The following is an 11,652-nucleotide window of genomic DNA, read 5'->3' as shown; positions in this document are numbered from 1 at the left end:
GGAAGTCATAAGTATCTCATTGAGGAGTTTATACTTATATATATATATATATATATATATATTTTTTTTTTTTTGCGGTACACGGGCCTCTCACTGTTGTGGCCTCTCCCGTTGCGGAGCACAGGCTCCGGACGCGCAGGCTCAGCGGCCATGGCTCACGGGCCCAGCCGCTCCACGGCATGTGGAATCTTCCCGGACTGGGGCTCGAACCCGTGTCCCCTGCATCGGCAGGCGGACTCTCAACCACTGTGCCACCAGGGAAGCCCTATACTTATATCTTGATTTTTCTTCTTTTTCTTGTAAATAGGGATTTAAAATATACTATTTTTCTTTCGATCATGTCATTTGTTTCTCAGAAGAATTGTGTGAGAAGGGCAGAGCGATAGTACATCAATTATACCTCAACTTAAAAAAAGAGAAAAAAAAAAGGAAGAGCCACGCAATAATTATTACCCTCATTTCATGGATGAGGAAAATGGAGTCCAGAAACATTGATGATAAAAACTAAGGGAAGAACACAGAAATTCTTAGTCCAGTTCTTTTTGTATTTTTACTTCCCTCCTTTCAGGAGAAGGCAGACTTAACTGTGGTGAACAGTCTGTGGGGAGCTGTGGTGGTCGTTACTGCTATTCAATAAATATTTCCAGGCACATGGTTACTTCCCTGCACCCTTTGGGGTGTAATATGGCCATATGATTTGCTTTGGTTCCTGACACATGTAGATATGACACTGCCATTTCCAGGCAGAAACTTTAAGAATCAGTGGCTATATCCCTTCCAACCTATGCAGGGAAAATGGAAGCACGTGCCAAGATAAAGCTTTCAGCAACCTGGCATCTAAGGTGGAAAGAATCCCTCTACTGACACATACTGGACAATGTGTGCAAGTGATAAAGTATTATCATTACTTTATTGAAGTATAATTGACATACAATATAATATTAGTTTCAGGTGTACAACATAGTGATTTGACATTTGTATACACTGGGAAATGATCCCCACAAAAAGTCTAGTTACCATCTGTCACCCTACAAAGTTCCAAGTTTTCTTTTCTTCTTGTCATGAGATCTTTTAAGATTTGCTTTCTTAGTAACTTCCAAATTTGTACTACAATATTATTGACTATAGTCCTCATGCTTGTACATGATATCCCTATGATTTATTTATTTTATAACTGAAGTTTATACCTCTTGACCCCTTCACCCATTTCACCCACCCCTCATCTCCCTCCCCTCTAGCAACCACCCATCTGTTCTCTGTATCTCTGAGTGTTGTTTTGTTTTTCAGATTCCACATACAAGTAAAATCATATGATATTTGTCTTTCTCTGATAAATTATCTTTTGTTGCATTAAGCCATTGAGATTTTGGAGTTGTCTGTTATTGTAGCAAAACTTAGCCTTATTTTGATCGGTACGGAAACGAAGGAGCAACATGGGTAAAGGATGCTTGGGTCACTGGGCGGCTGGATGATGAGATGAGTGAATAATCACTTGTGACTGCATAAGGTCCAAGGGATGAATCTCTTCTCTTTGTACCAATGTCCTAAGTGCATAGATTCAAATAAAATGTAAACCACAAGGATCGAGGAGGGTATTTTTTTTTTTTGAGGAGGGTATTTTTAATGAGGGCACACATATGTTCATTTTCACAAGCTAAGTGTCTACAGCTACATCCTGTATTTCTAATCCCAGTGATGCTATGAAATGAGACCTTTTGTTTGGTTCTAACAGATCCTTTTAATAACAACTTCCATTTTAGCAACTTCCACTTTTTTGGCCCCCCAAAGTTGTCTGTGTCCTAATTCCTGGAATTAACTTCTTTTTGGTTCCTATTAAGTATAGCCAAGCATGCTCTTTAACGGTATTACACAAAATTTGTATCCTGTCTATGGGTTTGACCTATGACCCTCTGCTCAGACTCTTTCTTACAGAAATTGGATGAGGTGTGACAGTTAAGATCTAAGATCATACTTGTTAGGTAGACTCAGGAAAACCTCAGAGTTTACTTGCGGAATGAATCTCACTTTCTGGGTCTTTGGTCAAGGACTCGTCCCTTCTTTCAGGGTACCTGGAGAAAGAGTAGATTTCTGCACTGAATACACGTTATCCGAAAAATTCTATAACTTAAGCAAAGTTACAGCATCAGGTAAGATAGTATGAGTTTACTTTTGAAGATACACATGGTGACATAGATTCAGGATCACAGCCTGCCTGCCTCTAGGACTACAGGGTGACAGATCACTTGGTCTTGGAAAGTCACACCCAGGTCAGGCCACCACAGCATGAACCTTCATTTCTAGCTGAGTTGGTTTTACTAAATAAACATTTACTGAAGAAAAAGAGTATCTTTAATTGTAATACCTTCTACTAATAATATATCGACATGATTGGGTCCTTCTAGGTTTACAGGTTGGGTTTAATTTCTAGGTTAAGAGAATCATTCCCTATGTACCCAGTTTTTGGTTGTTTCATTACAAGTGAAAGCAAAAGCATGGTTATCCAAAACAGCCCTGTGTAGCGAGAGCTTCCGTTCAAAACAGCATAGCATGAAGTTCTCCCTTTGGACCAGGTGAGGGCACCCTTGTCCTCTCCCAAATATTTACTTAAGGTAAAAAAAAAAACCACTTCCATTTAAATTAGTTAAATTGGATGACAAAAGCAGTTTGCTTAGTTAACTTCTAGTTGTATTTTGTTTCGCTTTAGATCATAACGTCACCTTCAGTTGCAGTTCGCTGGCTTTCAACTCTGCCTACACGTGAGAATCATTCACCTGGGGTAGCCTGAGAAAACTTTGAATTCCCAGATTCCATGCCCAGAAGTTCTGGTTCAGCTGGTCTGGGGTGCTTCCGGGACATGGTGTTTTTAAGAAACACCCCTCTAGCACGTAGGCAGGGGTGAGAGCTACTGCCAGGGTGTTAGTTAATTAGAAACAGGTTTGTTAGAGGATGAACGTTGGAAATAGTTTTTCTAATTTAAATTAGTGTACGGTTCACCTGAGCATTAAATAAGGTGCTATAAATAGGTACTTTTGTCCTTGGTGAATAATGGTTCTCCCCAAGGCTTGGAAAGCCATTAAAACATGGTCATTTAGTTAAAATTTATCCTGACTTTGCTCTTGCCTGGCCCATCCTCCTTCACTCCATCCTTCTCTGGCCGCCCCATTCCGGGTACCACCAGCCTCTTGGGGCCTCTCCTGGAGCCTGTGGTTTAAATCAGCTGAGTTCATCTCCCTTCCCGTTGGTCCTCTCCCTCCAGAGATTTCCGCGGGGCTCAGCCACACTCTCTGTTTGCTGCTCCGGCCTGGCTCTTCAGCACCCAGCGGCTTCGCTTTCTTCCTGGAGGCTCCAGGCCTCTGCTGACCAGGGCATGGTGCTCCCACTTTGGGGCCCTCTCCCCGGTGTGACTCCATCAGCCGCTGACCCCTTCCTTCCTCCCAGTCACTGCCAATTATCGTGTTACTGTGAATGTGGGCAGTGCAGAGCAGGTGAGCTGGCCCGTGTCGGCCAGGGGCCGGAGGGGCAAACGTTCCCGGAGCTCTCCGGGCAGCCTCTCAGGCTGTGTGTTCGAATGTTCCTCTGTAGGTCAGCACCAGACCATGGAAAACCTGGACTCTGGTAGGATTCTGGGACTGGCTGAACACAGCCAGAAGAGCTGATGTCAGGGATGGATGCGCATGGTGGTTGGTGGCCTTAGGGACTTACACAGACACCAGGGCAGCGGGAAAGGCCTAGGGAAATAGGAGTGACACGTAGGATCTGTGGCTTCTAAGCCCAGCTCTGCTCCTGGCTGTATGACCTTGGGCAAGTCGGGTCCGCTTCGGGCATCAGTTTCCTGGCCTGAAAATGAGGCACCTTCGTGTGCCTGCAGAACGGCTGTGGGTCTGGATACAGCACAACTTCCGATTCCACGTTCCATCACATATTCTTAGGTCACGCTGCTTTTCCTTGTTCACAGAGCAGCAAGGTTCTCAATAACCCCTTGAAAACTCCAGGATCGCACAGGTGACCTCTAAGACCTTCTTTGCTCCCCTTCCCCTTGACCAGTGCCACCCCCTCCCACCTGGCCCTATCATTCTGACCTTTAGCAGCAAGAAGCCTTCAGACACGGGCTTCGTGAAGCTGTCCCTTTCTATACGCCCTCCTCGCAGGCCTGGTCTCCCCACACTGCTGTGCTCAACTATTCCAGAACTGACGCCACCCCCTCTCTTCCCTTTGGCTGACCTGTATCCTGGCACGGTTTCTATTCTGTGGTGTGCTTCCACGAACACCTGGCTAGACAATGGCGGACAGCCTGCGTCCCTCTCAAGCCAGCAGCGTTCGTGCGCGGCATTGGAGAGCATCCACCGGACTCCACAGATGGACTGCTTGGTGGGAGACGGTAAGGCGTGTACTGAAATGAACGAGCCGACTGCATGGCTCCCGCCAACATGGTCTTCACGATTTATTCTTTCTCCCACTAAATTCTGGTGTGGTGAATCTTTGGTGAGCTGCTCATTCTTGAAATAAAAGTAACTCAGAAGACAATTTTTTAAAAGACCTATCATTGGATTTCAACCCAGCTTAGAGTTTTCGCATAACTGTTGTATCGAGGGTTTAATTCAACTGAGGTCTCTTGGGGCTGTAAACGGATGCAGTTTGGGGAATCTTTTCCTTGAGAGAAAGAGTCCAAAATTATGAATACAAAATAGCTGCAGGCCTTCTGTTCAGGGGTCAGGCCTGCACTGCGGGGGGCTCAGTAGTTGAAAGAATTGAAATGAGGGAGCCCGTCCATCCTCCGGTTCTGGAACTTTGCAGCATCGCCAGGTGGCAGTATTGTATCGTGTGGAAGTTGATCACCGCGGGCGCTGTGTGCTGCATCTCAAGGGACTATTTTGTAACTATGCTTTCAATTGCATCCTGTGCTCACAACTGTGTGAGGCTCCATGTGTGACTTTTCTTTTGGCAAAGCAATCCTATTTCCTTCCCTCTAACTTTGAAGACTTACAGAAACCTTTAAGGTCATCAATGCAGGTGACATCAATACAGGTGTCACTGTAATGGTGACAAAGTTTGCTCCTTAAACTTCTAATACACTTTCCCCTCTGTTTTGTGGTACTTTCAAATTGCGTTCATTATAAAACAAAAAGAAAGTGTTTCACGTAACTTCTGCCACAAGTACTTTTAATGAGCTTTGGGTTTTCTAATGCTTTTAACCATATTAGACTTTACTTACATTGATCTTCTAGCCACACAGTAACCTTATCCCCTCCTCGTCCCCCCATATTTGACAAGGTTTTCAGAAACTCATACTGGCTCCATGCCCTGGTGAGGGATCCATCTATGTTCATCTAACGCTGATGGCCAAATACTCTTTCCTCCCTTTTCCCACTCCTCAAACCTATTTGGAATCTTTAATCCCATTAATAGATACCTTTTGGGTACTGGCAACTTTGCAATTCAAGGAACTAGCGCTCTGTTTTCATTTTCAGTCTCTAAAATCAGCCTCTGCGATGACAGGTGCAGCTTTCTCCTAAGAGCTGTCCTCAGAATTGTAGCCATTTTGTAAAAGTGATCAAAGGTGGCATTTTACAAGGCTATACTGAAGAATTAATAAAGGAAAAAACTTCAAAGTTGAACCTTTACCACCGTCACATAGTTGAAAGTATGTCAATAGTGAGACTCCTGGTAAACTTGGAAACCAATATGCTAACTAGTCTTTTAACTGTCTCTCCTTCTCACATACGTGATAAAGCCTATGGGAACTGCCTTTAAAACTTTATAACTGAAAGTGTAAGTTTATGGCTGGTTTATGTACACAGAGCACATGAGAGCCACCCCATGGGTTAGACGCAGGCCACTCACTGGTACCCAAGTTACAAAATAGTAATTCTTTAATATAAACTGCCAGGAGGTGAAGATTTTACAGTGGTTCTGACTTACAAAATATATATAATCGGCATGATAGCTAAAGTAGGTGTTCTTCCCGTATATCTAATTTTAAAAATCCAATTAACACCAAGAATGACTCTGGAAAGGATTTGCAAAATGTTTCTCCCAAGAAACCCTCCTTAAAAGCCTCTTACATGACAAAGACCAGTCAAAGAAGTAGTTTCCATCCTATTCATTAAAAGAAAAAAATTTTTGAACCACTAAATATTCCTATTAGGAGAAGTAAAGAGAACAAACTTCTTAGCAGGATGCAGCGAACAAGTCCCCACCCAGCCCCCAATGTTTGATGCCCCCCATCATTAGCAGGGTATCTGCCCATTTCTTATCTTGATTGACAGGTTAATAAGGGACCTGGGGCTATCTTTTCAGTCTGAACACACACCCTTACCAATTACTTTTAAATTATTGCTAATCTGTCCGAAAATAACAAGCAAGAGGAATAAAAATATCTGAAAAAGAGGAATGTCTGCTGAAGAAGCTTTTACTTCCGGTGCTTTAAAAGGTTCGGTTCAGAAAACTTGCCAGAATTTAGTCAATAGAATTTAGGCACTGAAGGTTTTCTCTCTTTTTTTTTTTTTTTTTTACGAAAAACTTGTAGTTTATAATAGTTCATTGGTTCAATTAGGAGCGAAAAAGAAGGGAGTTTTGTAATGCAATTGTCCAGCAAAGGAAAACGCTTTAAATTGGGGGATTATGTGCACAGACCACCTGTAGGGCATTCAGAGCCCTTTTCTATAATGCTTCAACCCATGCCTAGCTGCCTGCAGGCTGGCTAACAATGCCGGGGAAAGCTGTTTAAAAGGCTGCGCGCACTTGTGCCTCTGGTCTTCACTAACTGTTACAAGTCTTCCTCTCCCTCGCGCTCTCTCCTTTTTAAAGTAAAAGTCCCACATCCCTTTAATGGAAGAACTTTAAGGCTCCGCAGTGGCCAATTGGTCTGCACCAAGAGGAGCCGGGCCGCAGGGAAAGAAACTTCAGACTATACAGCACATTTGGAGAGGAGAAAAGATCAAAGTTTTTCAAACTCAAAAGACCAAGTTCCCTACAGATTAACCCTATTCATTTGGTTCCTCTTAAAGGAATGATGTGCTGAGCCACTAGGCAGACAGGTAAAAAGTTCAACAATTGCCAAAGCATTCTTCTGCTAATTCAACAGCCTTCTGCTCAAATCAATTAGCTTAGTCTTGACAGAGGAACAATAGCTTTTTCTCTAGGAAAAGCAGCACATGTGATATACACAAGCCTGGAAGGTTATTAAGATGTTAACCCGTTAGTTTAATCCAGTAAAGAGCGCCTGCTCTACCACCAAACTGTCGAGTGACTTACACTGTAAAGTGTGATCGATGGCTTAAAACATTAACCTCTACCCTACCCTTCAGCAGTGTGTTCAGTCCTGCAAGAGCAGGTGCTTTCAGAATCACAGACGTGAGAAATGAACGTGGAGTCTGAAGCCTTTAGTGATATCATACGAGATAAATAACAAGGCGGAGTGGAATTAGTGCCTTGCAAAAGTTCCGTTTACATACACTAAGGTGAGTGTTGTTACCCATGAATCAGAAAAGAGCTACCATTCAAAAAACACCACCTTCTCGGGAAAGGTGCAAAATCTTAATCGTGATTTCAGTTCAATAGTGATATTTCAACTTTGCTAACAACTTAGGAACTAGAGTTTAACAGGTCATTTTCTCCATGCCTAAGGGCAGCGTACATAATGAGAAACTAGGAAATGTCCGTGTTTCCAACGGGCCCTCAGCAAAAAGCACTTTCAAGGTTTAACAGTTTAGGAGAGGCAGGGGGAGAGGGCAATGTTTAAATCATTTATCAAAAGTCATTTTATTGCCAAAATAGAATACTTATATTTGTTCTTACAGGGGTGGCCTCTAAACTTTTTACAGAAAATGTACAGACTGTATATCTTTGGATATGTACATATTTTACACATTTTTACAATTTAACAAATAATTATATAAATACATCCTCTAATGTAAGAAACCCGTATTTACTTGGGGTGTATAATTAAGACATTTCTTGTTTGTTTACTTAAGGCATCTGCCTGGTCATTAAGAATACCCAAACCGTGCAATCCCATTAGGTCGCGGTCATCCCTCCTCTAGGATGTGTTAGGGGTGAGGGTTTACGCAGGAGAGTCGAGGGCGGAAACTAGGTCCCTCAGGTGAAATCTGTAGGTCTGGCTTCAAGCTCAGCAAATGGCAACCAGCGAGGGTTCCAAACCTTGGGTCCTGGAAACGCGGCAGCAGAGCTCACGCTCCTCTGCCAAGACAAATTAACGCCTGGCGGGAGGAATTCCTCGCCCGTCGGTAGAGGAACGGGGGCTGGGGCTGGGAGCCTTCAATGCCAGGTACTTTGTTCTAAGCGAGTCCCAGCTAATGGATACCATTAAGAGTTCATTATCATGCTAATAGCAATCAACACGGTGAAGGGGGGGACCCTCTGCCTCCGAGTGTCCCCCCCGCCGCAACACTCGGTCTCCTCGCCCCCTCTCCAGCCCTCCCGGACGCCCCCTCCCCTCCGCTCAGACCTGGGACAATGGCATCTGCTTTGGATAAGACACGGAGCTGGCCGTGCCAGACCGCCACGTCAGGCCGGTGCTGACGTCGCTGTACAGGGAGCCCGCCCCACCGCCCGGCCCCACGCCCCCGCCGGCCCCCGGGCCCCCGCCCCCGGGGCCGCCCCCCGCCGCGCCCGCGCCGGCCGCGCCCGCGCCCTTGCTGGCCCAGCAGCAGCGGGTGCACAGCGCGCGCCACGACTCGAGCGTCTTGCCAGACCAGACCCACACGCCCGACGTGATGCCCACCACCAGGCACATGAAGTACTTGAGCATGAAGACGGCGTAATCGGGCCGGCGCGCCTGGTCCGGCTGCAGGTCCCGCAGGCACGGGCAGTTGTGCGTGGCCTCCCAGCGCGGGCGGTTGTGCTGCTCGTAGAAAAGGCAGGCGACCACGACGGCGGCGGGCACGGTGTAGAGCACGGTGAAGAGGCCCAGGCGGATCATGAGCTTCTCCAGCTTATGTGTCTTGGTGGGGCCGCCCTGCTGCTTGATGACCGAGCGGATGCGGAAGAGCGACACGAAGCCGGCCAGCAGGAACATGGTGCCGATGAAGAGGTAGATGACCAGCGGCGCCAGCACGAAGCCGCGCAGGTTGTCCAGGCTCTGGTTGCCCACGTAGCAGATGCCCGCCACCGGGTCGCCGTCCACCGAGCTGAGCGCCAGCACGGCGATAGACTTGACGCTGGGCACGAGCCACGCGGCCAGGTGGAAGTACTGCGAGTACCCGGCGATGGCCTCATTGCCCCATTTCATGCCCGCCGCCAGGAACCACGTGAGCGACAGGATCACCCACCAGATGGAGCTGGCCATGCCGAAGAAGTAGACGAGCAGGAAGACTACGGTGCAAAGCGCCGGGCCCGTGGTCTCGTAGCGCACGTGCTGCTCTACGGCACCCAGCTCCTCGTACTCGCCGCGCCCGCCCGGGCCGCCCGCGCCCGCGCCCGCCGCCCCCGCGCCCGCCCCCGCGCCCCCGGCGCCCCCCGCCCCGCCTGCGGCCCCCGCGCCGCCGCTGCACGCCACCTTCTCATGGCCCGCCACCAGGCGCACCAGGTAGCCAACAGACACGAAGAGGTAGCAGGCCGAAAGGAAAATGATGGGCCGCTCGGGGTACTTGAAGCGCTCCATGTCAATGAGGAAGGTGGAGACGGTAGCGAAGGTGGACACGAAGCAGAGCACCGACCACAGACCTATCCAGAAGACGGTGAAGGCGCGCTCGTCCTGGCTGAAGAACGGGTTGTGGCAGGGCAGCGCGCAGTTGGCGATCTGGCCCGTCTTGACGCGATTATAGAGAGGGTGCCGCTCGCTGGACACGCTCACCATGGGCGCGCGGCACTGGCAGCCCGGCTCGCAGGGCGCCGCGCCGCCGCCAGGGGGCCGCGCCTTCCCGCCTCCGCCGCCACTGCCGCCGCCGCCGCGCGCGGGGGGCGCAGCCGCGTCCCCGCCGCCGCCCCTGCCGCGGGACGGGGGCCGGGCTCCGGGCGGGCGGCCGTGGCCGCTGCCGGAGGGCGGCTGCTCGCCGGGCGGCGGCGGCGGCGGCGGCGGCGGCGGGCGCCGCGGTGGACTGGGCGCGGCCGTGGTGAGGTCGGTGCGGTTGTAGTCCATGCACAGCGTGTCAGGGTTGCCCTGCTCGGGCAGCCTGTCGCAGCGCATGCGGTCGGGCCAGGCGAAGCCGTACTGGCGCATGAGGGGCGCGCAGCCGGCCTTGGCGCGCTCGCATACCGAGCGGCAGGGAGGCAGGGGCTTCTTGTAGTCCTCCAGGCAGATGGGCGTGTACATGCTGCACAGGAAGAACTTGAGGTCGGGCGAGCACTGGATCTCCACCAGCGGCCAAAATTGGTGCACCTCCAGGCCCGCCTCGTCCTGCGTGTCGTGGTTGAACTGGTTGGGCATATAGGTGTAGTTGTAGCCGATGCCCTTGCATAGCGGCACGGTGATCTCCTGGCACGCCAGCTCCTTGGCCGAGGCGGCCGCAGCGCCGCTGGAGCGCTGCAGTAGCGCCAGGGCTGCCAGCAACGAGGTCACTTCCAACAGGTAACCCCACTCCATGCTGCGCGCCTCGGCCACGCGCCTTCGCCCTCCGGGCGGCGCGCGGAGGGGCGCTGGGAGATCCTGCAAGAGCGCCGGAGGAGGGGAGAGAGGGCGCCCTGCCGGGCTCTCTCCCGCCTCTCCCGGGAGCGGGGGGGGGGAGGGTCTGCCGATAGCCTGGTCCCTTCGCGGGACGCGTCCTCACGGCGCCGCGGGAGACGAAGGTGGCTGCCGGAGGGCACCCCAGTCCCCGGGTCTGCCCCGCTCACTCCGGCCGGGCTCAGCCCTCGCAGGGCAGAGTGGCCGGCCCCCGGCTCATCGTCCCTCTCTCGCTCGCTTTCTCCGCGCGCGCCGGTGACTTTGCCGGGCACCTAGGGCGGCGGCGCAGCAAGTTTCCTCTCGGGCGGGCCGCTGTACGCAGTCAAGATGGCTGGGCCAGGCCTCTCCGCGCCCGGTTCAGCCCCTGCGGCCCCCTTTCGGCGTCCCGGGGCTCATGCTCGCCCCTAAGGCCGCGCGTCTGCCGCCGGGGTTCGGGGCCCGCCTCCGCCGAGGCCACCGCCCTCTGTCCCCGGCGTCGGTCCGTCGGTCCGCCGCCGGGATGACGGGCCCCGCCTCCGGTGGAAGTACGCGTCGCGCTCCGGCCGGCAGTAGGGCGAGGTGTCGGCGGTCCCCTTCTCGCTGGACTCACGGAGCTAAATTCAGGCCGGAAGGCGGAGCGGACACCTGAGCGGCACGCCAGCGCCCCGCCGCCGCCTCCTCCTCGGCGGGAGCAGCGGCCTTCGCCAACTTCCCGCTCCGGCCCTGCTGCGCCCCGGCCGGCTCATGAATATTTATACGGCGCGGACTCGGTCTCCGCCCGCGGCCGGCGCGCCAATCCCGGGCGGGGGGCGGAGTCTGCGCGCTCCCCAGGCCCAGCCTTCCTGGGGCGGGCCCGGCTGTCCGCGCGGCCGTGAGCGCTGTCTGCGGCCGGAGTTTGGATAACCTTGGGATTGACCGCAGAGACAGAGGCTCTGCCACGACCGTCCCCACGGCGCTCAGTGGGGCTGAGGTCGGGGTTCCATTTCCCCGAGCCTGCGCTTGGGGACCGGGGACAAGGTTTTATGCAGTGCGCGCTTTCGGAGGCCCGTTTC

General features: G+C 51.4%; 1 protein-coding gene across 1 annotated transcript; it reads right to left on the bottom strand.

The window, feature by feature from the left end:
• Window positions 1–3,537: 3,537 nt before the first annotated feature.
• On the bottom strand, window positions 3,538–11,427 carry FZD8 (frizzled class receptor 8). The gene has a single exon (XM_089906398.1). It carries the CDS (start codon window positions 10,541–10,543, stop codon window positions 8,462–8,464), a length of 2,082 nt encoding a protein of 693 aa, XP_089762524.1. The 5' UTR covers window positions 10,544–11,427; the 3' UTR covers window positions 3,538–8,461.
• Between the last annotated feature and the right edge of the window lie 225 nt (window positions 11,428–11,652).

The sequence above is a fragment of the Delphinapterus leucas genome, chromosome 2, assembly GCF_059928025.1.
Source record: "Delphinapterus leucas isolate spDelLeu-1000000601 "Yukka" chromosome 2, BTC_Dleu_Yukka2, whole genome shotgun sequence".
NCBI lineage: Eukaryota > Metazoa > Chordata > Mammalia > Artiodactyla > Monodontidae > Delphinapterus > Delphinapterus leucas.
This window is presented reverse-complemented; position numbering and strand designations above follow the sequence as displayed.

Bases quoted from the DNA above. Each gene is read 5' to 3' on its own strand.
- FZD8 (XM_089906398.1), bottom strand. From the start codon at position 10,543: ATGGAGTGGGGTTACCTGTTGGAAGTGACCTCGTTGCTGGCAGCCCTG.